At 38.4% G+C, this 27,839-nt stretch overlaps 1 protein-coding gene across 1 annotated transcript in view; it reads right to left on the bottom strand.

Annotated features, from left to right (window-relative positions):
* Positions 1-27,839, bottom strand: part of LOC134668655 (uncharacterized) — a 282,363-nt gene that overhangs the window by 119,745 nt on the left and 134,779 nt on the right. The window contains exons 5-12 of the mRNA XM_063526097.1: positions 25,035-27,441; positions 21,430-21,920; positions 20,469-20,726; positions 17,833-18,030; positions 17,179-17,514; positions 15,871-15,998; positions 14,813-15,400; positions 13,781-13,893 (exon numbers count right to left, since the gene is read on the bottom strand). Of these exons, the coding sequence (XP_063382167.1) occupies positions 13,781-13,893; positions 14,813-15,400; positions 15,871-15,998; positions 17,179-17,514; positions 17,833-18,030; positions 20,469-20,726; positions 21,430-21,920; positions 25,035-27,441 (4,519 nt within the window). The remainder of the gene's footprint in view (positions 1-13,780; positions 13,894-14,812; positions 15,401-15,870; positions 15,999-17,178; positions 17,515-17,832; positions 18,031-20,468; positions 20,727-21,429; positions 21,921-25,034; positions 27,442-27,839) is intronic.

Raw genomic sequence — 27,839 nt, 5'->3', positions numbered from 1 at the left:
CAATACCACGCAATATTAAAGGGTCGCGGTAAACCGTGTCTATTTGTTTGTAGGTTACGGATACCTATTTTCCATAAAATAACGCTACTTTTACGCTAACCTATCATATATTTTCGTTGAAGTTCTCCATATAATTTGATTACCGCAGTCTAAGGTGATGAAATAAGTTTAAAACGGTATTTTAAACCTCCCATTCATAAGTAAACACGCGCAGACCCACATAAACGTACAGCTATTCAATAAAACGGCAAGTATAACTAAAGACCGTAGTAAACGCACTAAAATTGCTGGTCCATCAACTGCCACTGTTATCTCAGAAGGCATTAACCTACATATTAATCGTAACTCATAAATATTGCGCGTACGAAATCGAAACGAAACGAAACCGGTGCAGCGGGCGCTTATTTCTGTTGAAAGCGAGCGTTTGTAAAATAATAAACGTAAATTTTTATAGTTATGTTAGAAATTATAGTGTTGCGTAACGAACTCACGCATGTAACTACAGAAAGGGTCAATTGCAGTGCCTCAGATGTTTGACGCATATAAAAAGCAATCCCGACTTTTCAATTGACTTCAAAAAACTCTTCATTCAACTGGTTTATTTTTGTGTTACGAGATATCTCGGTCAGATTTCCTAAGTACTTATTTAATAGACTTCGAGGGAGGTCCCCTATTGATTTGGCCCGAGTCGGATGTTTTGAAAACGATAATTATAAATTTGGAATCAAGTAGGTTATTGCTTATCGAAAAACGAATGTTTAATGTTTACATCACAGCGCTATGACTAAATAAGAATACAATTTAACATCGCTTATCGCATCGTAATGATTATATTTGGTACTTACACACATACTTGCATGCATACTTTAAAATACATAATACAAAGACCAAATTATGTAAAAAAGTTGAACCGGACCCGGACGTAACAGCCAAGAAAATGACCAAATTAGTTTTTAGTACAAAAGGCAATATCGAGCGTTACACATTTCGATAGATCACATTGTGACGTAACTTTAATTCTGGGTTGACCGGCGGCATGGTTTATTGACTTTGGCAGTTTTTGTGACAGGTCCGAAACGGTAGCCGGATTACGAAAAACGAGGTTTTTGGTATCAGATGACACAACGCTGGTCTAGCCACTGGTTTTGTTGGTCAAAGTCAAAACTGTGGTATAAACTGGCGCTTGCGATGTTTCCGGACCGATTCGACATTCAAATCGTCAAGAAAAGAGCGTATTTACATCTTATAGACCTGCAATGCATTTGCAATCCCTCTGGCGTTGCAGGTATCCAAGGCCGCTGGTTTTAATCAAGTCAATTAGGGGATTCGTCGTTTGCCTTCTATCATAAAGCGGAATGCTCAATAAGCGACTGAACATCTCCAATGGAACTGGTTTTTATCTGCTGCTACGTGTAGGTATCTATCGATCTCGACTTAGGACCCTAGATCGTAAACCAGACTCCCCAGTCGTTACCGGAGTCTAGACTAAGTCTAGACTTACTTTATTGTTCCATTCTGCATCTCGGGAAATTGCTTTGCTTAATCCGAAACTTTTTAAAACCTGTAGTACTGCTACATATGTCTGTATCTTTAGGTATTTAAATAAAAGTAAACAAGATCTATTCTCGCTCCTTTAAGATATGAAAACATTACTTCATCAAATAATATAGGTAAAGTCAGGTCGTTAATTCAGTGACTGATCCAGGCGGTTTTGTATTTGGTTGGTTAACCAATAAATGTTATAACCACCCGATAATGTACAAATTATTTGTTTACTTTTATTTAAATACCTAAAGAAGTAAAGATACAGTGTATATGTGAAGGCCTTTTTGCATTAACACAAAGCATTCTTCTCTACGCCTAGATAAATAACAGTATTGTCAGTGTTATTTGTACTTCCTATAGCCCTAAATAGGTATAGCGGAAGCGAACACTGGTTTCTTTGAACCAACATAATTGCCTGTTCACGAACGTCGGTGTGGTTAACGAGCCAGATGGAGTGTAAGGATATTTGATACTGTACCTACTACACTTTATTAGAAGCACAAATAATAGAATGGTAAGTACTTAGTTTAGGGATGAGATTCGATTCTGAAAGCAAATTATTATCTCTAAATAGAGAAAACACACATACAGGGTGGAAAGATAAGTCGGGCCCTGGAGGGAAGGGAAACTACCTTAAATCCTTAAGCTGGCTCATTTTACTTAAAGGAGACCTTCCTTTATTTTTAAAAAGAAACAGAACTGCATTCAAAGTATTTTTCTTTATTTCTTCAATTTGGCTCGTCTAAAAAAATCTTAAGTACTTAATATTAGATTTTATGGATATTTTGTACGACAGACGAGTGTAAGACCTAATGTTTCTTGGAGAAATGTTATCATTAACATTAACTGTATCGACTAGTAGAATAAAATTGCGAGTTTTTATTTTTTTGAATTTTTAGTCGGTTCGAGTCCCGGGCGAGGCAAGCGAGTTTTAGAAAATCTTTGAATGCAGTTTTGTTTCTTTTTAAAAATAAAGGAATGTCTCCTTTAAGTAAAATGAGCCAGCTTAAGGATTTTAAGGTAGTTTCCCTCCAGGGCCCGACTTATCTTTCCACCCTGTATATGACATACCTACAAAAAGGTCATGTCTGTCCGGGAGGGCTAAGATGGCCGGCTCTTTATCATTTGTCACCATGCCAGTCACGTTCTAACAAGTATGTAAGTGCGAAAGTGACACATGACACATGACATGACAGGTGATAAAAACGCTACCTTGATACCGCTGCAGGCAGCGTTTGATAATGTTAATGTAACAGAAAAGCGAATCTTATGACAATGAAGAAAATGTGTCACCGGTTCAAAAATTAAAAACACTCGAGCAATCCTTTTGATTGTGAGAAATTGTCATTAAAAACTTCAAACGTAGTTCTCCGCCTTTGTTAAAATTTTATTTTCCCATACTTTTGAACTTATAGAACAGGAAAATGACAAAAACCCTTTAAACAATGATAAGTTTACAACTTGCCGGTGTCAAAGTATTCAAAGAAATATCGTTGTAATCCATCCATAAGCTGTATAATTGTAGAATAAGTGTTAATTTTGAGCCTGTTAGCATCAACTACAGCATGAATCATTTCAATCTCTGTATACTTATCCAATCCACTACTAAAAGTCCTAAAATAAATGCGTAATCAATACGGTAAGCTCAGGTAACTATAGTCCTATACCTAACACAATTATGTTCCAGTTTTTGACGTTGATTTAATTATTAATAGATACATTATATGTATTACAAATTAAAGATATCTTATTGATACTGTTTTAACAACCCCTGGCACTGATTAAAATAACCGACTTGGTTTCACATTACATCTCAAAACTTTTTAGTAGTAGAAGTGTTGCGAGACTTGCACCTTTTTACATGTAATGTTTTTGATGGGATCTCATCTCTTTTTGTAGACAGTCCTTGTTTTCGGGTACTTACACCCATACTATGAATACATTTATCATAACTAAACACATCTTCATTCATACTCACATCGTACATCGTAGTGTACCTTTACTTTACCTACTATTAGTAGGAACTGCAACAGTAACTTTGTAATAGCATACATTTACATGGAATTACAATCTTACTTATGCAGTTCTTAGATCTTTAAAACGTGACTGATATTGCAATATTTTTAGGTTTTCTATGGCTTAATATGATGAAAACTACCTATGTTTAAAATTTGAAGCTTGTGGGTATGCTAGAAGTACCTTAGAATTATGATGATCGGTGAGTATGTCAGTGTCGAAATTAAGGAACTTTGACGTAAAATAATTTTTAAACTACAAGTTCAAATTGAATGTTTTTGAGATTATATGTAAAGCATGTTAAGCCCTATATGTCACTGAAAATTCAGGGTTCTAGCTTTAGCCAGCACAAAATTACAGGACGTCGAAAATGGCCTGAATCGCTTCGAGAAAAGGATGGTACGGCCGTGCCTCTTTGTTTTGCTCGACTTGGCGGGGGCACTGCCGTGCCCCCAGATACTCAATATAATTTGAAATTATTTTACTAACACCTACTTGAACCATAATTGTAAGTTGTGGACTAAAGTCACCTGATTCTACGGTATCAAAATTTATACGAAAATCGCTTTTTTCGTAATCTTTACCTACGAGTATATTAGTGTTAATTCCACACCCGTTACCAGACAAGTGTAATAACCTCTCGCCTCTTGTTAAAGCGCTTCCGCTGCTGACCTTTGATGCTTGTTTCTTTATTTTAGACCCGTCTCTTATTAGACATGCAGTTACTAAGCCCTTATAGTCTCAACAATAAAGTCAAGTTTTGATTGAACTAGGCGTAGTTAAGATTGCGACGAGTGAGTTTAACGCATGATTTACTGCACAAAAATGTGATAATGTGAAAGAGTTCAGTAGCAGCTGTAGAATTTCTTAATAACATGATAATTGGACATTCGCAGGCAGGATTCCTCCTATATCGTTGACTTGAACTTGAACCGAAAAAGCACTAAGTAAAAAATACATATTTAAAGCAGAATTTGTTTTTATGTCTAGGCAGCATACAGTTTTGAGGACATTAAAATTTGTTATTGACTTTTTATTGTCAACTAAAGATAAAAAATCGACGAATTATACATTGCTAAATAGGTACCATTAACCTCTCCGCTATATTCAGCCAATTTGCATTAAATTGAAAATAATCGTAAACCGTACACAAAAAGCTACGTTTAGGACAAGAATCGAATACATTATCATAGGAATGTGATGATGTGAAAAGAAATAAAAATACTAGACAGTTGAGAAACTTGTTATTGACAGTAAGGATAGATAAGACGAAACAAGACTTGGAACCAAATTCCGAGACGCCAACATTCTTTATGAAAAATAAGTGAGAATGGGAAAGATAACAAAGCAATATGTAATTATGTAGGTACATACTGTCGTATAGATTGTCTAATAGTCAATTACAGACAAACAATATAAAAAAAAAACATTTAGAACGCAAGGTTGCTTTTATACATAAAATTAATTATGTAGTTAAAACATTACATGACAAATAAAATTAGTACTTATGTCTAAACCTATGTCGTGTAGACTTAAACGATAACAGAAACGTTAAAAATTTAAGTTATCGTACCCAAATCTTCTATGAAAAGGTATCCACTGCATTCTCGTCGAAAAAAATAATGATTAAATCTTTGAATACTTCGCGGTTGTTAATTTTTAATACGAAAGTGTTTATACACAACAAAGTCCAACTAACGGTAAGTCCGTAAAGCATCAGGAAATACTCATCACCGCACAACGAAAACATACAAACTAGATGAATAAAACTAGATAATTACACCGATACAAAAGCTAGGTATGTGGGACACCCGCGCGCATACAACTTTGTACTCGCGGTGTGTGTATCTATTGTGTTGTGTTGTGTTGTGTAATGTTTAATTGCACGTTACAGTGGTCTAGTAAAAGCCGTAGTCGAGGTATAAATATGTATATTGCACACATTATAATTTTATTTAAATGGCATAAGATTGACGAGTTTGTGTATTGTGATTGTTTTTGTTTACTTTTACTGATAGGTACTATTTATGCTAACATGACTTTGTTTACCATCGTGATGAAAATTTTGCCACGCACAAGTCACGCAAGCGGTGTGCCATCTCTCTTAAGCATTTGTATATTACAACCTACACGCATCCGATGTGCACATCAGATGAGTATTGAGTTTAATTTACTAACCTATCATACATATGAAGTAACGCAACATTATTAACGATATTCAAATGAACTATTCACGTTCCTATTGACATAATGGAGAGCCACTCGAGAGGAAAGCCCATAGATGACTCATGACCACGTGGGTAGAGAAAGCTCGTGCGTCAGTTCGACAGCAAACAACTATGAATATGTTCATTAAGCAACTTAACTCATCGAGGGACCTTGTGTCTTTGCAGTAAGATTTGTGATCAGTTAATAGAGTAGGTAGATCAGCGGTCGGCAACCTTCTAGCAGCCAAGGGCCAAATAGTAGTTAACCGAGGTGACGCGGGCCGTATTTTGTTAATATTTATGACTTTATGAGACATTGTCGTTTGTCACTATTACATACAAAATAACCAAGGCGGCTCTTGGGCCGCAAGTGACAGGTTCACGAGCCAGGTTGCCGACCGCTGGTGTAGATGATGGTTCATTTAGCAACGTGTGTTGTGCTGTAATCAATGACGCGTTTGAAGTTTCTTTTTTAGTTAGTAAAATTACATCTTTTCCGCAAATGTATTTTTTTTTAATATTATAGGACATTTTTTACACAAATTGACTAAGCCCCACGGTAAGCTCAAGAAGCTTGTGTTGTGGGTACTCAGACAACGATATATATAATATATATAAATATTTAAATACATAGAAAACAACCATGACTCAGGAACAAATATCTGTATCATCCACATCATACAAATAAATGCCCTTACCAGGATTCGAACCCGGGACCATCGGCTTCATAGGCAGTGTCACGGCTAGACCGGTCGTCAAAAGATTGGCAGCAAAAGATGGAATATAGGCAAAAATCAAATAGGTATGTAATTAGCGTACGCGTATTGAATAAATACTGCGATAAGAAGGCCAAGAAGCTAAGCTTCGTTTTCGTTTAACTTTACCTTGAAGCTTGGTTACGTTAAAAAAATCAAAAATATACGTTTAAATAAAAAAAAAGAGCCATCGGAATTGGGTTATAAAAATCATTGTCACAACACATTACCTAATTTTTTTATGAAATTTAAATATGCAGTTTTAAATATGCAATTATAAAATCAATCTATAGTTCGTTTTTTTTTAGCATTAGATTTTAGAAATAAGGTAAACAATCTTGATGTGTCTTTTAATTGAAAAACACATTTTAAAAATAAGTTAAGGAAAATATGTAACAATTATGAATCTAATACTATAATTTATATTCTTCTGCTTTCATAAGTAATCGTTTTTGATTTTTAAAAAGCGTTTTTCAATTAAAAGACATGTTAAGATCGCTTACCTTCTTGCAAGTTCTTTCTAATGCTAAAAAAACGAACTATAGATCCTTTGAAACACTGCTACATGTTTGAAACACCGCTTTCAATACAATATGCATACGTACATTACAAATAAATATACAATGCATAATTAACTCTAAACAATGTAAGCAAAACATGTCTCAACGTTGCTCATAACGAAATATGCAGCAACTGCCATTGCAAAGCTGAATAAAATCCACCACACTGATGTCACTCGTAGATGAAATCAGCAACACAGTTGCTGCACTATTGTGCGGTGAGCATCGAACGAGACGTACTTACCTAGTTGAAATACGGTAATTTCATTAGCAAAATTATACGAAAACGAGAAACGTCATTGTTGTTAGAGCATCTTCAACTTGGTGAATCACTATTCTGTTTATATTATAGCACGCAAACCTATTGCATTTGACATAACAAACCTATACAAACTATACATAGACTGGCTTATGGACAAATACAAAAAAATATTTGCTTTCTAATGTATTGGTAACCTTTGACATTTATTTGCTGGGTTCTCAAAGACTTAAAAGATTGTTTATCCTTTGTCACATAAATAGGAGTCCTTACATCTGCCAATCTTCAGAAAATTCGCGTTTGTACAGGACAAAGGTAGACAATTTCGTGGAATCCTGCGGAGTCCCTTCAATCTTACACTATTTGGACAAATTAACTGATTTAGCTCTAGTTTTTACTAATGCGAATGCCATCTGACCTTAACATCCAGAAAGGGAAACTAAAGCCTTTTTATCACATGTTTTTCTATATACAAAAAATAGAAACTGGCACGTTCTATATCAATTTCATCATCGATACGAATCACACTTTAGAATTAAAAGGCCGCACACAATAGATTGTATTTGCAAATCGCAAAAAGTAACAATAGGTTAGTGTTGGCCAACGTCACATAGCCTGAATTGTTGACTGATATGAATAACATAGCATTGAAATTGAGATATTTAATACCTAGAGTTAGGCTTGACTGGTTTGATCTAATCTAAAAACCACATTTACGTCGAAGGTGAATAGTGGTCGATAAAATTTGACTGCGAAAGTGCGGCATTGAAGATCACTTTATATTACGTTGTATAATTTTTAACTTAAAAGTCTTAGTCATAAGGTCACAGTTTGAATCAGTGTGTAATGGTAAACGCAAAACAAAGTATGCATTCTGTACTTGACCTGCATTTACACCATACATGGAACTTGGCTTCCTATCCGCAAACCAATCTGACGACCGAGATTATATTACCATCTCTTTCATTCCTGCTACGACTAGACAAAGTGTGAATGAGAAGTATTACGATGCCATAAGTCAGTTTGATTTGCGGATAGCCGTTTCGCAAGGAAGCAACTATGCCAGTCGGCCGATTTGCTTCCGGGCACTCGAGATTGAATCTTACAATACATACTCATAAGACCTACCATAGATTGGATCGTAGCACGTGCGGCGGAGTAACGCGCTTCCATTTTTGGTAATATGGTTTTCATGGTAATATATAATAGTAATAACATTACACGGTGATAAACCGCACAAGATGTATAGAACCATTAGAAACGAACTAGATGAGTCTTTATTATATGGTTATGACTGTATGAATGTACTTAGAGAGATAACAATTAATGTGTTCATTTATCGCTGAACTTATGACATGTATTAAACGCAGTCAATTTTTCCATGAATAAAGTTATCAAACGATCAAACCGCAGACACTTAATGGAAATTGGTCCATTATTAATTTCTACTACCATTAGTAAACCAAACTAGCGATTATGCACGATTCTAGCGGTTTCGCCACAAAAGAAAATTTCCCCAAGTGGGCCAGATTTACCGCGTCGTCGGCTCGGTTTCCAGGCATGTTTACTATCTAGTGAGTAATTGATAGCTTTCTTTAACCTCTGCTGGTGTAGAAAAGCTAGCGACAAAATGCCGTTCCAAGGTGCTGATTTGTTGGTGGTCGGGTTGAAGTTACAATAGATTTGCCAAGCAAAAGGAAGGAAGCTACTACGCAGTATTGAATATTTATCATTATTTATCAATAACTTGAATTCAGAAGCGCTGGTAGCCTAGCGGTAAGAGCGTGCGACTTTCAATCCGGCTCGTACCAATGAGTTTTTCGGAACTTATGTACGTTATATCGTTTGATATTTACCAGTTGCTTTTCGGTAAAGGAAAACATTGTGAGGAAACCGGACTAAGCCCAATAAGGCCTAGTTTCCCCTATGGGTTGCAAGGGCAGATAGCAGTCGCTTTCGTAAACACTAGTGCCTACGACAAATCATGGGATTAGTTGTCAAGCGGACCCCAGGCTCCCATGAGCCGTAGCAAAATGCCGTGATATCGCAAGGAAGAACTTGAATTCAGATGAAACATAATCATGCCCCTCCTTTAAGTTTCATACCATATACACCGTGTTTTTTTTTATTTCCGTTAATTTCAGGGGTGCATTCCTGAGCTTAAATCAAGTAACTTTCTCAAAGACACCGATATTCCAATTAACTCCATTTCGGAGATAATCAATAATTTATTTTTTTCCTATAAGGTCTCTACAAGCGTGTACACTTGCCTTAAGGCCGGTTTACATATTGATTAGTGTTAAGAATGAGTTCATGCATTTGCTACTAAACTTAAGTACAATCTCGGCCGATCGATGTTCGAAATGACATTGATATGTCACAGATTTCAATTGTTTGGTTGAGTTAAATGCAATGCCCGTGTTACAACAACGCTATATGCTACATTTAATTACTTTTTAAACTTAATTTTTTTTTTCGAAAAAGCAAAGCAAAAATATTTTTTTTGAAAATTAACTATGCCATTTAGTTCTCTTAAACGTACTTAACCATACCCCGAAGTTAACGGAATTCAATAAAAACACGGTGTATACGTACCTATCATAACCTTCCCTTTTATATTTGCCGTTATATCGGGATAGAGAATCGATCGAAACCATTGAATAGCCATCGAACTTATCTCAGAAGTCTCGTAAAAGTTGAACACGTATTATTTCACAGGACAAAATAAATATCAGTTCCCAACTATCTAACACCGACCATTATACCACGAGTTTTCTTAGAAGCGAGTACGGTCGCCATCAGATATATCGGAGCGGCCAACCTGTTCACAAATATCTGAACTAAGCCTCTGTTACCAAGGCGTTAAAGTGCATGTTCAGATGTTTTTGAAGAGCTCAGCCGGTTCGATATATGTGGTGAGTGTATCGTACGATCGCTGCATCGATAGGGTAAAACACTGTTATTTGCGACACAGAGTACGGAACCTTACATTAAACAAACACTCGGGCCATCAGATTACGTTACTTTGTTTGTAACAAGCTGAGGATGATATCGGAACGATCTTAGGTGTGCATGGGTGTGGGTAAACTGGAATCAACCGGTTTAGTAAAAACATATAGAAATAAGTAGTAAGCTTAGAGTGTTCACTCCATACATTGATTATAATTATAACCCATTTATAATAAATTTTAAGAAAGATGGCATTAATTTAAATATTAACAAATCATCACATATCAGTGAAAGAATAAGGATCATAGTCAAATGGCGTTCTATCAGTTTTAATCTTCTGTCGAAAGATGGCAGTAAATGTACTGTGCCTACATAATTTACCATGACAGTAACTCTCTATACACTCTATTCTCTTTGCCTTCCATACAACTTCTTATTATTACGTAAGGAAACGGCTGTACCTATGGAGTGAGCACTCTAAGCTTAGTAGTTCTCTTTGGTAAAACTAATAAAAAAGAATACGCTAGTACCACGAGTTGACACTTGACGTTTACGTTAGCGACTGCGTCAACTCGCATTCGCAGTCCATCTCGCTCGCACTGATGTATTGGTGCGATAGAGGGAATGAGATCGAGTTCACGCAGACGCTAACGTAAACGTCAAGTGTCAACTGATGGCATCTAAGTATACAGGGTCATTTTGTGACCGTTAGCCATATTGTGCGAGGTGATTAGGTACCTAGGTCATACTGAACAACTTTTTCTATGGGACCAACTCCGAATACCAAAAAAAATTTGGCTTTTCCATAGAAAAAGTCAACATCCACTCGACCAAAATGTATGAAACAGCCAAAAAAAATTTTATGATTTCGGAGTTGGTCCCATAGAAAAAGTTGTTCAGTATGGCCTACCTAATCACCTCGCACAATATGGCTAACGGTCCAAAAATGACCCTGTATATGCTGAGCAAAATAACTAACATGAATTATTAACTGTCGGCGTTTGACAAAAAAAGACGACTCAATTTGATTTCCAAAAAAAATTGAATTATATATAATAAATTGCCTATATATCAATCGCTATAAAACAACGCCGCTACCGAGTCTAAACAGGTACAGTCAACAAAAAAGTGATTGAAGTAACGCAATTGCTTTTAAAGTAGGCGGTTAAGGGGTTAAGCTATTCGAGTAAGTAACCAGTTTGTTTAAAAAGGAAGTACGCCGGGAAAGAACCAGATATGGTAGGGATCGTGGGTTGATCGACGTTGACGTTTGTACATGTAATTAGAGTCAGGTCGACGTCGACGACCGATTTGGCTTAGTGGACCCTGCCTGTGAAGCCGATGGGCCTGGGTTCGAATCCGGGTAAGGGCATTTATTTGTGTGAGGAACACAATTATTTGTTCCTGTTTTGTTTGTAAGTATGCTAAGTGCTAAGTTATAAGTATGCTATGTAGTGTACCTACTCGAGAAACTAAAAACGGTGAAGAATAGAGATACTACTCCTACGACAAATACGAACGTTTCCGAGAAAATACTTACGATGGAAAACAATTACGCACTACATCTGTAATACTGTTTAACCTCCATTACGATTATCATCACTGATTGACATCAATTATTTGGTAACATAAGAATTGCTAAGAAATTCTCGTGTTTGGGTAAACGCGAAACGTCATATTCATTACTGGCGACCTTGGCTGTTATTCCGACTGCTACTGCATTCTCAAGCGAACCAGAATAACTAAATTCCGATTACGTAAAGTTAGTAAACACTAGCATGTGTTACTCCGCAATTTGTGATAAAGATGTAGTGCATAATTGTTTTCCTTCATATTTTCACGGAAACGTACGAACGTGGCTTTCTATAGGCCCCGTGCATTAACTATAGGGGGCAGCATAGGAGCCGTCAGATTTTTGGCGCGGGGCGTAAATGTGACGTTTATGCTTCCGATGTAGCCCACAAGATGGCAGAACCTACTATGCACAAGGAAACGTACCGACGAGAACGTTAGATGGTAGCACATGCTTGGCAATGTACATGTGCACATGTTTCCGATTCAGGCCACAAGACGGCAGACCCTCCAACGCGCACGGTCCCTATTACAAGTACAATCTTCTAACCGGTTGCCTTTCCTTTATAAAGGCAAGGATTCATTGTATGTGTGTAAAATTTCCAAGAAAAATATCCCTCGAGGTAAAAATGAGTGATCCCCGCGTTACACACACACTATTCAAGTTCAAGCGCGAAAATATATAGGATTCGATGGGTCACTTTCAACCCTCGCTTAAAAATCAACAATTTTATCTCAATCTTCGTCTACTTTCAACCGCAAAATTTTATACGCATAAAATAGTAGTTTTCGATATAAGTGCAAGAAGTATGTCATTTTGCACGAGTGAAAATGACACTTCCGTACGTGTGTCGAACAACGTTTTTTAATACAATTGCGAAAAATGTTCATAGACAGCAATGTATAATGCTTTCGATTTTTCCGGTAATATACTGTCACTTGCAACGGATACCTTTGCTTTGTTATCTGGTCGCGTTAAATTCTCTCCAAAATCGTCTGAATCACTCATTTTTATTTAATAACTGATACGTAATATGATACGTTCGTGGCAATTACAAACATAAATCACTTAAATGTTGAATAAAAAAGGCGGGAAGAGAATAAAAAAGTTTTACTTTTAATTGCGATTTTTTTTTCAATGGGGATTCTGTTGTCACTGTTGTCAGCATTATGCAAATTGAAGAGAAATTGTATTATTATTTCAGAACATATAATTTTGGAAAAAAACATGAAGCTTTTTTTATTTCTTTATATTGATATACTATCTAATTAATTACATTTATATTCTTAAGTGCAGTGTACGAACGACAGCTTCATTCAATCGCGCGTTGTTCAAGTAATACTATTTATTGGGTCTCGATTAATACTCCTTTATGCCCAATCGCACGTTGTTCAGGTGGGTCATTTATAAGCGGGTCTCGAATAATACTCATTTATTTAAAAAGTATCAATCAGATTACTTTTTAGCACTAGTGTAAAAAAATCAAACTTTACGCACGATTTGCAGCTACAAAAACTAAACTTTTTGAGCAATTGTATTAAAAAGTGAACTTTTCGAACAGGAGGAATGAAACATCATAGCTGTACCAGCTATTCTGAATTAGGCATAGGGAATATTACGCAAAACTCTGCGTAGGGGGCGCCACTATCCATCACAATCTGCGAGTCTACCGCGAAACAAGTAAATCGAAATTTGGTTATCTAACCTCTCTATCAATTTTCGCTTTTCCCGGTAGGCCCTTGTTAACAAACCGCCTTGATGGATCAATCTTATTGTCTGTGAAAACTTGTCAAAAAACAGTTTTAAGGCACAGTATGTATAAGTTACTCTATGGTTTACCAGAGGCGCTGGTGCTGCATTCTGGCTGCAGAACATTGCAATGATAGCCCCTATTGAAATAGAAATTAGTCACTGACCTGTTATGGCGCACTCTGGTGTTGATGTGCCTGACCTCTCTGCCGCCGCTGCTTTCCCCGTCGCTGCCAGAGCCGGTCAGCTCGATGGTGTGCACTGACATGGACTTGCTCACCTGTTGATTAAATATATGATTGAAGGACAGTTTTGGATGGAAGTATTTTAAATGAATGGATCAACACTTTTTCGTCTATTATAGAACTGAAAAAAAAATGCTAGGATCGCCACCACAATCGCCTCTGCGTCCATTTTGTTTCTTTTCTTTATTCACTTTAGAAATGGAGCATTCCACGGCCTGTCCCGTACAAACGCATTTTATTTCCTGTGTTGCGACTTTTTTCTCGGCATTTAAAGCAGGCGATTATTTTTCTGTGCATATTTTTGACCATTTGTCATAGAAAAGGAAACTCTTATACCTGCAAATGTTCAGAAATTCGCGTTTGTACGGGACAGACGGTAGACAATTTCATGGAATGCTCCGAATATACACGAACGCAAACCAGTACGGATATGATGGTCGTTCTTGTCTACATGACAGCGTGATAAAACGGTGTCCGTTACTTTCTATCTCACGGTGTTAAATAGTGACAGTTATTTTATCACGTGGATAAAGATGGATACAGCCATGCATAATACGCTGGCAGGCAAAGCCTTGCGTGATTGTTATTCGTAATGGTTTTCCACCTTTACGCCTTTCCACCTTTACTTTACATAAGATACGAACAAATCTTATCCGATATATGTTCACGAATCGCATACAGATGTAGTGCATAATCATTTGCCATCGTATTTTCTGGGAAATGTACTTATTCGTCACGAGACCTCAGCATAACACGCTCGTACGTTTCCGTGAAACCACACCGATAAAAGATTATGCACTACATCTGTAAAGCTCTGGTTTAAAAGGATAACGGTGCCGTCATATAGCGTCCGTCTCCATATAAAATACTACACCATCCATATTTAGCCGTAAAATGTTTTATGACTGTTTTGTATCCTAGGAAAACAAAGTTTTACGTTATGAAAATACTTACAGGTGGAATGTATTTCCTAACCGCCGCCGTCAACTCATCAAGACTCTTCTTCTTTGGCTCCAACCCGAAGAACTTATTCTTCGCCTCCTGATTCAAAGCGGATATCTTCAGCACCTGCGGAGGTTTCTGGTCCATCTTCAACGGACTCGTCATTTTACTCTCCGGCCTCCTCAATTTACCTAACTGTATAGGTTCTTCGATTTTCTTCACAAATCTGCTGTACGGTTTCTCGTCTTCGCTTTTCACTTCTACAGATGGTTTTCTACCGAGTTTGCCAAGTAGTGGTTTAGGTTCGTTGTTCATCTGGGTTAACCTCTCCTTTAATTCATTGGCTCCTGGTAATTGTATTTTTCTAGGGTCGTTTGCTGGGACTATTTTTCTCGGGAAAGGCTCCTGAAGGACCTTGGGAAGATCAGAATCAGTCCTGGAGGATTTCAGCTTGTTGTTCTTCCTCTGGAACCGCCTGGGCTTGGGGCCAGGGATCTCGTCAGAGCTCTCCGATGATGAACAGCTTTTTTCTGATGATGAAACGCTGGACGCGGTGGATTCGTCATCGGAGGAGCTGTCGATGCCTTCGTCCTTAAGACCCTGGAATTGAGAAATGAGAAAGATTACAATTGATATCATATATACCTAACTTTGCCGAATATTGCTATGTATGAAGTGCGTAATACGGTGAAAAACATTTAACGAAAACGCAAAGCGTATATAAAATGTGAACGTTCATGGCGTAACATTTGAGATACACAATATTTGTCAGATGATTACAACAATTATACTAAAGAACCAAAAAAATCGGCGAAGTGCGAGTCGGACTCGCGCACGAAGGGTTCCATACCATTACGCAAAAAATGACAAAAAAATCACGTTTGTTGTATGGGGTATTTGTTCTTATAGCGGCAACAGAAACACATCATCTGTGAAAATTTCAAATCACGGTTCTCGAGTTACCTGGTGACAGACTGACGGACAGACGGACCTTTTGGGTACGGAACCCTAAAAAAACCGATTGTGCATACTTTAATATTTCCACTGGGTAGTAATTAAAACCAACTCACCTCAGAACTTTCTCCTTTCGCCAAGGTCTTAGTTTTGGGCACGACTGTCGCCCCGGCCTTGAGGATGCCCCTGACTTCCGGGGTGATCATTCTCTGCGCCCGCTCCGCTGGCGAATCTTCGTCGAGATCTGAAACATTGCCAAAGTGAATTAACCTTTAGTGCAATAGCATTGAAGCTATATTTGTAAGATCGACGTCAAAGATACGAGCTTTAAAGAATCATGGCATTTTTTTTCGTATTTCTGGTTTTGCTCATTATATTTCCGTAAGGTACTTTTAAAATAGGCCAGTTTAAACTATTTTTCCAATATTTTTTTGTTGATAAATTAAGGTATAACTATAGACTGAAACTGACTTTTTATTCGATGAAGCCAAAACAAACTTGTTTTTGATAAAAACTGATGGGGAACTGCTAAGATGGGGATACGTAAAAATAAGAGCCAATCTTTTGCTTAGGATAGTACGAGTATTCTACATTTCTAATTTCTTTGTCCATGTATATTGCGTCTCACATTTTGCTTAATGAGAGACTAAGACGTAATGACATTGGACAAAGAAATTGGACAGGTGGAATACCATCCTTAGAAGTGGAATACTCGAGGCATTCAAAAATGAAATATGAATACAATTTATCTTTCATAAGCTTACCACAATGCTTTATGGTGGAAAAATATCCTTCAACGTCGACCGTACAATGGAAATTTTTGTTAACAATGAAATTCATCACTCTGAAAAATGTGCAATGAAGTTGTTTATGTACATTTTTATAGTTTATGGCAATATCAAGAAAATATGAAAGTTATTGAAGGAGACTAACAGATTTAGTAAGCATGTGAGTAACTGCTCCAAATATAATTTCAAGTACACATTGGTTGTTAAAAGATGATTTCGTTCGTTCGTTGCGCTTGTAAATCCACTATTTGAGAGAAAACCCAAGGTTCAGGTTTTCATTTTTTTTTTAATTGTACACATTTCGGAATTTAATAGTGCAGCGACGATATATACAATGTCCAGTTTTAAGGGTGACTAAATACTTGGTTTGACATGCAGATTAAATAAAATCAGTATTATATTATTTCAGAAGTGCAATTAGTAAGTGTAAATATTGAATCTTCCAATCAATCGGGTAACACCTGTAAACTAGCATCTACGAAATCCAACGCAAGACTTTTAATCTCAGGCACCTCATGCAACTAAGGTTATCACCAACTTACCTTCAAATCTAACAACTACGAAAACTCGAGGATTAGTACCCATGAAGCGGCGACTCAAGCAAAACAACGAACCAAAAAAAGAACAAAATCAGACCTAAGCTCCTAAACTTTGCGTTCTGCCTCATCAGATACTCTAGCGACGTATTCTTGGCGCTCGCTGATCTGAACAGTTCCATTTTCAACGCAAAGTCTGGGTTACGCGGGACCTCATTGTGTGTAAAAGACTTCGTCAGTCTTTCGTTTTGCTCCATCGCCTCTTGCACTTGGCTGGCTAATACTGGCATAGTCTTCAGTCGCGACGTCCGAGGTACTCTTTCCTCCTTGGGTCTAGGTAACCCGGCCACGGGAGGTTTGTGGGTCAGCTTAGAGTTGAACATCTTCATCTTCTCCATGAGTGACATCTTCGCTGGGTCGTCCTCGTCTAACTTAGCTGCCACCGGTGAGTGTGTGCGTATATACATTATAATTGTGCATTTGTGTTTACGATAGAGCCCGGGACATACACATAGTAGAGTAGTCGAGGACATGCAAAAAAGAAACAGCCGACAATCAAAAGAAAGGAAGCTTTTTGAATTTTTGAAACTAATGCAATTTACATGCCAATATCAAAAACTTTGAAGAATTGACGATTTCACAAACTTATTTCAATTTAAAAAACTACACACGTAATAAAAAGGAACAAAAATTGACTTTTGTAGTATGACCAAAAACTAAGAAAGGCTTCTTAAGAAAGATGTTGTATGCTTACCATCTTCGTCTCTGTCCAACACATTGGCGGTGCTTTTGGACTGAGAGAGAGGAGGCAGTTCCTTCGGAGGTTCGGCCGGCGGCGGTGGTAGTGGTGGTTGTGTGGGTGAGAAGGAGATGGGCTGCGTTTTGTACCGATCCGAGATCGAGCCATCCATGTTCTTCGATCGGTTGTGGCGGATCAACGGTTTTGGGGTACCTGGAATTTTCGGAAAACATTATTAGTTACTATGTTGTGGGTGTACACTTAGCCCCTTATTTGTGACGTCCCACGGGTAAAGATACCTTATGGCGGTTGGCGCTTACGCTATTATTAACGCCGCTCTAATATTATTGCGGCGCTATGCGACGTAAGCGCCAGCCGCCATAAGGTACATTTTGCCGTGGAACGTCACATTTATAAAGCTATACAGGCTTGATTTAGGTAAATTATGTTTTATCCCTTTCTTACAAATACATAAATCAAAATTACAGACAAAGACAAACGTTTATTAGCTAATTGAGGTTTGTAGCGCGTTTATGAATAAGAAGGGAGTTAATACCTAATATTAGGTATCGTATCAGATTTACAAATTTTGACGATTAATATTAGTTAAATCCACCAGTGTTATTTATCGCGCAAAAACAGCTTTTTAACATCTCGTTTCCAAGATAAATAATCGACAAACGCCAATCAATAAGAATAAATGTATATCGGGATGTCAAATGCGACCGTAACGCCACGTTATTTACATTCGTTATTTAAGTTTTATTGGCGTTCTCTACAAAAAAATTGCCCCCGATTTGAATAAAATTAAGCATACAGGAGGCGGACGCATTTGAACGAAATAAAAAAATATCAATAACTAGAACTCGTACAGACACATTTCTCAATTCTCTCTAGAAAAATATAAATGCGCAACGGAAATTGTAGAATACAAAAAAATAAACATCAAAAGCATCGCAATTTCAATCAAAATGAGGGACAGGGAATTTCTCATAGGTACCATCGGATGTCGTGAGTGTTATGTGTAGGCAAAGTGACAACCCTAGTGTAGGCACAGAATAAATAATAGTACTAGGTACAGAAGACTCACTCTCTAACAAAACGCGTCTGTCACGATCAGCACAGATATGGCCGCTAGGTGGCGACAGCGCCACGCGCGGCTTATGGCAAACCCCAAAATTGGGGTCGAACGGATGTACTTTTAGCTACCTGTAGCAAAGCGACGAAATCGCGGAATGAGCCACGCCTGGTGTAGGTACAAGTGAATAATCAAGACCAAGTGCGGGTAGTTCGCAAAACCCGCGCAGCTAAGATATTGATACAATTCCTCGCCAGTCTGCCTGTGACCACGAACGTAACGTCACGCTCGAAACGTCAGGCCATAAATAAACGTAAGTTTTACGGGATTAAGTCCCGTGTTAGTTATAAAAGTATGGAAATTGTAGATCTACCTAAGTAGGTATATCAAACGGATCGAGAAAATGTCCAGTCCATCGTTTTATCAAGCGTCCCTGTGACTGTGTCAATGGAATTTAAATCAATTTGTTTGGAGAGAGAATAAATTTCTTTTGTTCTACGATATAAAGGGAAAACAAATGCCATTCTGCTCCTTAGGAGAGAGTTGAGAATTTCTGTTGAAATTGATATAGGTATAAACAGCAACACTCTTAAGTCTTACTGTCCATCGGTGGACCTTATGCCTTTTGTAATAAGGTTTACCGATGGACAATTGGCAGTGTGGACGATGGCTCACTCAACAAAAATTACGTAGTTTTTGTTGAGTGAGATGTGAGATCTCGGTTGACGACAGAGTGATTGAATAAAGAAACGTTTTAAGGACCGACCGCGCCGGTAACTGATGATAAATTACGCAGGGCTTTCGCAGTAAATGACGAAAATATAATGTCCAAGCACTAGTCACTCCGTATACCTACGCTACTTCACAGTATATAGGATCGGTCGATCATTTTATTCATATTGAAAACACTGAAAAAACTGTGACTGATAAAAACTACCGTCGCATCTTTTTTTATAAAAAATACTAAGTTTTAAAAGCTATTATCACAGATATTCAACACAAACACAACCTTAGTATTCAGTTTACCGAATATGATTTGCACGTATTATGGGCACAAGCTATTGCTGAATTGCTGCAAATAACATGGACGCGTTCGGCACGTGTATGCAATACTCTCTTGTCATTTCGATAGCTTCACAAACTTTGCGTGGCGAAAACCTAGGGCGCGCGTTGTCTCAAGGACGTTGGGAAGCTTTTAATTCCACAGCTCTTTGAGCTACGCGCACTTTTACCACAAAAATGGGAACTCTGTGATAGGGTAAAAATACAAGTCGGATCCTCAACTTCTTAGGACACGTGTGTCGGCGAGACAGGACATCAATAGAACGTCTGGTTGTGCAAGGAAGAGTAGGAGGTGGCAGGGCTAGAGGACGATCGCCAATGAGATGGACCGACCAAATCTAAGCCAGCATGTCGGCCACAGTAAGCGAATGCTCACGGAAAGCAGCTCTACGAGAGGAATGGCAACGTGTCGTTAAGCGAGTCACTCAAAAGTTTACATAATGGACACGACCACTCTGTAGAGTGCAACGACGAAGAAGAAGAAGAAGAAAGATACAAGAACTGCATTTACCTTTCGCTTGCTGCTGCAGCTGCTGCCACATGCTTGCTCGGGCCACAACACTGTTGCTCTTAACGAGCCCCAGGTTAAAGCCGGTCTGCTCCCTCTCATCGTCACTCTCAGGGCTCTGCCCTTCGGTCTCTGTCGACTTCCTCTGTCTGTCCATCGCGATCAGGCCCTGCTCGATGGACGATGGAGACCAGTCGTTGCTGCTGTTCGTTGCGTGGTTTTCTTTGATCTCTTGGCTCTCGATTAAGCCTAGTTCTTCGCCTAGAATTTAGAAAAAAACTACGGTTTAACTCACATATATACATACATTTGTTGCCGGTCCCATATAGGGATACCCTACTCCAATTGAGGGGGAAATTTAAATCTTCTTGGCATAGCTTTATTTGACGTTCATAAGCTCATTGTAATATGCCTACTTGAATAAACTACTTATTTTTTATCTTTATCTCTATCTTATACAAACATGAACGCTGAAAACAGTACACTCCTTTTTTTGGCCAGTCGTGTAATAACAGGCACAGTGACCGAGATGAATCAGTACTTTTTAAATGACTAATACACGATAAATGAGATGTCGGAAAAAAATAAAGCAAAAAGTAACAAACACCTGAGATATGACAAACGGAATGTTGTCAAACGTCACATTGACCCAAATACTAGGGCCCGAGGCACGTGCAAGGTTACAGAAAGTGTTTATTTTCAAAACCGTCCCTATATTCATAACGGCGTATCCCCAAATCTAAAATTATCAAGCACAAACATAAACAAACGCAAGTTAATGCAAGCCGGCGCTGGCTGGAACTAGCTCGTGTATACTTTATGACACTGTTGCTATTAGTTTTGATTGCTCCGCTTGCTAAATAAGTCACCGATTACGCTAAACTTCGGGGAGTAAAAATAAACCTATATGACCTCATACAGCATGAGCAAAGCTTGGATTAACATAACATGATGAAATACTAACCTGAATGCGGGCCGGAGTCTCTGGAAGATGCACGGTTATACACGCCACTGTCACAAGAGACGTTCAGACTCCAATTGTCACCTTCCTGACGCTCGTCTTCCAAGTTTTCCAAGGCGCGACTGTCCTCGTCTAATGCAATTTGGACTTTGTTCACTTCCTGCTCGATCTCATCCAAGGTCGACTGCTTTCTTTCGAGGTTCGCAATCGCAGCAATGTTTTCGAAGTCTAGGAAAGTGGCCTCGCCGAAGCTGTCGTCCTTGACTGCCGGATCGGTGAAGCCGTTGAATGTTGTAGGATTGTGGGCACTGAAGCTCGTAAAGGGTGGCGAGTGTGGGGTTGCGAAGGTTGCGAAGTTTGCAAAGTTTGCAAAGGGCCGGTCTGGTTCTCCCGCGCTCCTGGCCGTCAGAGGAGCACCGGACTCGACGGGCTGACTCGGAAAACTACAGCCCGCGGGGCCGAACACTTGGAAACTCGCTTGGCCCGGCTCCAAACTGCAGAATGAGAAAAGAAACGCGTTAATGTAGAACACAGCCGTACACAAGACAGAGACGGTCGCTTCAGTGCGCCTTCGTAAATATCGACGAATTATGGCTCGAGTGATTTGAATTGGCATTGCTGATCTATCGATTAAAGAAAGTTTGACAGAGTCTAAATATAAACGTCTGATAGCGGTGCCCGAGTTATCGATCGGGTTTCAGTCACCTGATGACTCATGGTTGTTTGAAGGGACTTAATAATGTAGACACAATGGCATGTACAGGTCATTTGTTTGTTTTTAGTCTCTCATAACTAAATAAGGTAACCTTCCTAAATAAGTTATTATGGGATAATTACAATATTCGTACATACGTGTTCCAAATCGTTATTCTCAAATAATTACCATTCGACATCGAAAGTTTAACTGAACCTAGAAAAAGTCAAATATATTTTACAAGCCAGCTTTGAGCAGCGGATTTCCAAACCAATAAATACACTGCCATGGAAGGACATTTTAAATAGGTGTAAAAAAAATGTTTTTAAATTAATAATATTCCATATTAACAAGAGCTTCTGAACAACGATCAAAGTTTAAACGCAGCAGATGCGTCCAGTTGCATCGGATTCATCGTAATTAAGGGCATCGAAATCGTATCGTTCGGTCATAACATTTGATGTATGCGAACACAACAGATACAGAAATAGTGTTTGACCCACTAACGGCTGGAGTGTATTTCCGTCATCAAAATGCCGTTTCAGCTACCGTACTAGCGGCGATGTTAATCATGCACTAGATTAATGCAATCGGCTTAATTTAGGACGAATAAATTAATGAGTCTGCGCGTCAGGAACAATACGCAGATACAGACTATTATTAGGCTACATTTAATGCATCCGCATTAATTTATTTGCAGACTGTGGCTACATGACTGGGTTAGTGGGTGTCCTTTCCAACAAATGTGACGTAATTTAACTTATTTGCTATCTACTATTGCACAACACATAACATTTAACATACACACGCACATACACATAACACAACATTTTTGTAACATTTATGTCACCTAATACTATCAAATCGTATACCCTGTCCTGTGCAAAAGCTGAGGATCCAACCAAGATTAATACATAGATAAGATAAATTTCAAATTAAATTTATGTATATATAATTATATATCTCCTCTGTACGCATGTATTTTCCAACGAGTTATTTGTTAGCAGATAATAGACAAACTTACAAATTCTTTTTGCAACCGTTTTCAATGCCGGTTACTGCAAACATTTACATTTGTAAAAAGTTCATTGAAGTCGCATTGTGACACAATAACATTATTACTGCGCTGCCAAAGACCTATTATGCAATTGTATGAAAACAATTCAATCGTAACATGAAATGGAACTCAGTTGGGTTGGCGACCAATTAGTCACCTTGTATTTGGAGTTATTTATACTTTAGCTTCCAAGGTCACATATATACGTATACCCTTTAAGAAAAGCGAACTAGACAAAAGAAATCAGTGTAAAAGACAAACAACTTATAAATAGCAGTAAAAGTAAAACACATTTGCAAAAACTAAATTACCTTTGTCTAGTGAGAACTTGTATGAAAACGTTTACGATAGTTTTTAATACTGTTAATAAAATATTAAGCAAGATACCCAAGTTCGACATGAGTTTCAAAGGTGAAAATCTACACTGGTATGGGTACAGATATCTATTACTAAGACTAATTTCCGGCATCCATAAATCATAAAATATAGATACTATCTACCTAATACTACTACTATAGTAACGCTACACAATGAGCGCCAAATATTACAATGTGTCATAGCAAGACAAAGCGAGCCTCATCTGAAAGCTATCAAGAAAAATCCGCTTGGAAAAATCCCAATACGGTTCATTGTATCCCTTTGTGTGTGTCCAGCAAGTCATTATCCAAATTATTTTCCTGTACACCATTCAGAGGAAAATATCATATTAAAGGAAGATATTTCATTATCTCCACTTGCGATCACAATATCACTTACAATATAATATAGGATAAATATTCATGGAGAAATTACGAGCGCTCATCTTCCTTGTTAAGGTGCTATTAATTTTCTTCGTTCACGTTACAATGTTAGAAGTTAAAAGAGAAATGAGCTTGTAATATGATAAATAAATATATAATGTCACTTACAATTCCGCAAGGTTATGCCGCGATGTGTAACTCATGGTGTTTTATAACGGAAACAGATGAAAGGAAAACAATTTTTATTATTGCCAGTTGGTGTCATTAAACAGAACTGGCCAAAATTAATGCTGACGGTCTCTACGAGCAGCACAATACTAATGCTCTGGCCGGAGATGATATCAGCACACGGGAAATCAAATTAACACAAATTACGCGCGGCATTGATAGATTACCAATTCCGAAAAGAACTTGATCTTAAGAGAAAATCGAATAGAAAATTCTTGTACAAACTAAAGTGTACATTCTAAGAGAAAATTAAAGCAAGAGAAAATGTAATAATGCTAGCGGTTGCAAGAAATTAGTTTCCGTTCTTTGTTACATTTTAAATTTACTCCTGTAACTTGTACTGTACGAATCCGACCGTAACTTAATGTATTAAGCGAAAACCCGGAAGAAAATTAAGGTAATTATTTACATTGAGTATCAAACAAGCCCGCAAATTTACAGAACAAAACATTCAATAGCAGCCCACGCCACGCGTGTGCCCATCAAAATAATGGCAGATAGCCAAAATTCGGCATCCAGCGGCTAAGCGGCCATTACAAAGCACAATCACCTTTACACAAGAAAACTCGTAAATAAAGGACGCCGCACATGTGGGGAAGAAAAATTACCGGCAGTAAACAACATGCGAACTTTCTAGTGACATCATAATCGCATTTTTACAATAAATATAAAATAAACACATGAATTATGTTGCGTCAAAAGCAACTTCCTTACAGTTAGCATACTTCCTATATAACGGGACATTCTTTAAGCGCTTAAAACTCTTCATTCCCGGCTGGCAAAGGCATGGTAAGTTTCGTGTAGACTCGACTGGCAATTTCTCAAATTCTTTTAAAATAATGCAGTAATTATCTTATATTGTAAAGTTTAATAACCAAGATTTACATACCTGGAAGTTATAGACCGCATTTCTTCGACAGTGATGGGCTGCGTCTTGTAACGGTCGCGGTCGCGCTGTTTTGATCTTGACGTCGAAGGCTGGTCTCTGGGAGAAAACTCTTTAGTGAGAGCTTGCTCCATACTTTTTATACGCGCAGCAATTGAAGGAAACGGTTTAGGATTACTACCTTCAACTTCCTGCGAGTTTTCTTGACCCCACAGATCAAAACGTGCGTTTTCACTATTTTCGTCGACTTTTAATCGGCGATTGTTTAATATCGATAGGAGTTCATCGTTGACGTCTCCGATTAAGCTTTTAGATCGAGGGTTCGTTTTCGGTCGGAGATTTCTTCGTCTAAGCACAGCACTCGGGTAAGGATTTTTAGCACTCTCTTCCGGCTCGAGCGAGAGATTCAACACGCGTCGCGGTCCAGCCGCCAACAAGTCGTTCGCATCGCGACTGAAATTCGTGACACTGATGTTCGCATCGTTGTCCGCACAAAATGAGAGCCGTGGGCGCGGCGATTGGCTACGTTCCCTAGTGAGACTCGAACCTCTCTGCTTTAAAATAGGCCTTACAGTAGCTTCACATTCCGACCCAGAATGATCTGACGTGCGTGACCTAAGGAGCGAGGACCGGCGAGAGCTTCTGTCGTCTTCACTGAGATCGAAACTTGAAGTGTGTCCCTCATCACCTGACAATTTTCTGCATGATTTCAAAATTGGCTTTTTCGGAAGTTCAAAGTCATATTCTTCGTGTTCCACCGATTTTTTCTTCAAAATAGGCCTGGGTGTGTCGGAAATAGGTATATCAACACATGGCCGCTCTTCAGAAAAACTCGTTTTCTTTAAGATTGGTCTAACAGTTTCCTTATCATCGTCAACTATCTCGGCGCCGCCAGCGGCTGCCAATAAAACTGCTTGAGCAATTGAAACGTGAGACGACGTTGTGCTGCTACTGGAACTAGAATTTGATTTCCGTTTCAAAATGCCGTGCGGTTCAGGGGAGCTGTGAGACAAATCGTCGTTGACATTTTCTTCTTCTCTGCTCATTTTTCTCTTTAGTATTCCCTGTATTTGTCCATCAGGTGATCTGTTTCTAACAACATCTTCTAAAGATGATCTGCGGTTTTTTAATATTGGTTTGTTCGTGTCCGGTGATCCGTCTTCGGCGAATGATACTTCTGGGCTGCAGGATCGCCTTCTAGCGACCTGAGATTCATCTAAGCTGCGACGCTTCTTCAGTATCCCTTGTCGTTGTCGGTCAGAGCGACATTGACGTGGTTCGATAACGCTCGGAGAAAATGTAACCGGTGGAGAAGCAATCGCGTGATTAGAAGCATTATTAATTGCACTGTCATCATTGATAGATTTTCGTTTCAAAATAGACACAGGTGTATGATTACAGGACGTCGACGTTGCATCAAGACGGCGGAATTGACTAGAAGTATCATTATTGAGATCAGAAAACATTGCACTTTGTTTTTCAAAGTCGATCAACCTCTGAGCTGCCGTGTCAATGTCCCTCAACCTTTCAGTTACACCTCTGTTCTGTGTTAGTTTCTCGCTAGTATGACCAAAAGTGAAAGCAGGACCATTATCTTTGTGTTGAGAAGTCGATGCAAATAACGTTGTGTCAAAACGTGGCTCAGACGAGTCTAAATTTATTTTATTACTATTTAAGTTATTCGATAATTTGTTAACCCTATCTAAAGTTTGTTTCGTCAATGCAGCTAAGCTATCCATCTCCTGCGAAAGTCTAGAGCTACCAGTGTGTGGTCTCATGGTTTCATGTAGTGTCGACATTTTCGTAGAATCTTTGCAATTTTCTAGGCTAGTTCCGACTTTCGCCTCAGGCTTAGCAACTTGTAAATTGTCATTTAATATATTTTTACTAGGCGATGCGTTTTTAGCAACATTCGTGTCTCCTGAAGATTTATTCTCTAAACTAGTCAGTCTTTTCTTTGAATGATATTTTTCACTAAGACTTTCAAATTCTTTTTGAGCTCGATGTCTTCTATCGTTACGATTACTTTCGGTATCACTTTTTGCCTTCTCCGGGCTTTTACTTAAGGACTTGCGCCTCAATGGCTCCGCCTTTGATTTATTTTCAGCTTTCGACGTCTGTTTTTTGGGTTCTTGTTTTATCGGTGATATGGAGGTTCTGGTTTGTTTTTCAACAGATTTCTTGGAAAGAGGTATACAGCTAGGCTTAGTGACGGTTTCAGAACTTCTTCTCCTTTCTGTCGATTTCTGAGTTGAAACGGTAGGAGGAGAGGATTTAGGTGGCGAGGTTTTGATTCCGAAAGATAAATTAAAATTAGTTTTAGGAGATAGTTTGGAAGACGGCAGTGAGTTCTCAGTCTTGGTGGGCGGTGCTTCGAGGGATCGACGGTTTCTTGTTTTCGCGACAGTTCCTGAAACAAGCATAGAATACTGGTTAGATTATATATAAAAAACCTAAACCAGCATGAATAATTCGGATATAGTTGGAGCGGAAGCGGACGTTATTGACCTACACGAGTGTATTGTTCAACGCAAGTTCACTGACAGCTGCGCAAACGCCTATAGCCATGACGTTTCGCGCGATATGGCAACCGGGGGCTATTGTTACAAACGCTATGCCCGTTGTATTGTGTAATACATGTGAGTAGAATAATGCCTACAGGGCAAGATTAACATAAATACCGGTCATGGCCCCATACTTAAATACGGGAAAAAGTATCCACAATGGCAAATAACTAAATACAAATCTAAAACCATTCATTAATAAACGTTTGATTAATAGTTATTGCACTGCATCTCACACACGATT

Source organism: Cydia fagiglandana, chromosome 11 (genome assembly GCF_963556715.1).
Source record: "Cydia fagiglandana chromosome 11, ilCydFagi1.1, whole genome shotgun sequence".
NCBI lineage: Eukaryota > Metazoa > Arthropoda > Insecta > Lepidoptera > Tortricidae > Cydia > Cydia fagiglandana.
This window is presented reverse-complemented; position numbering and strand designations above follow the sequence as displayed.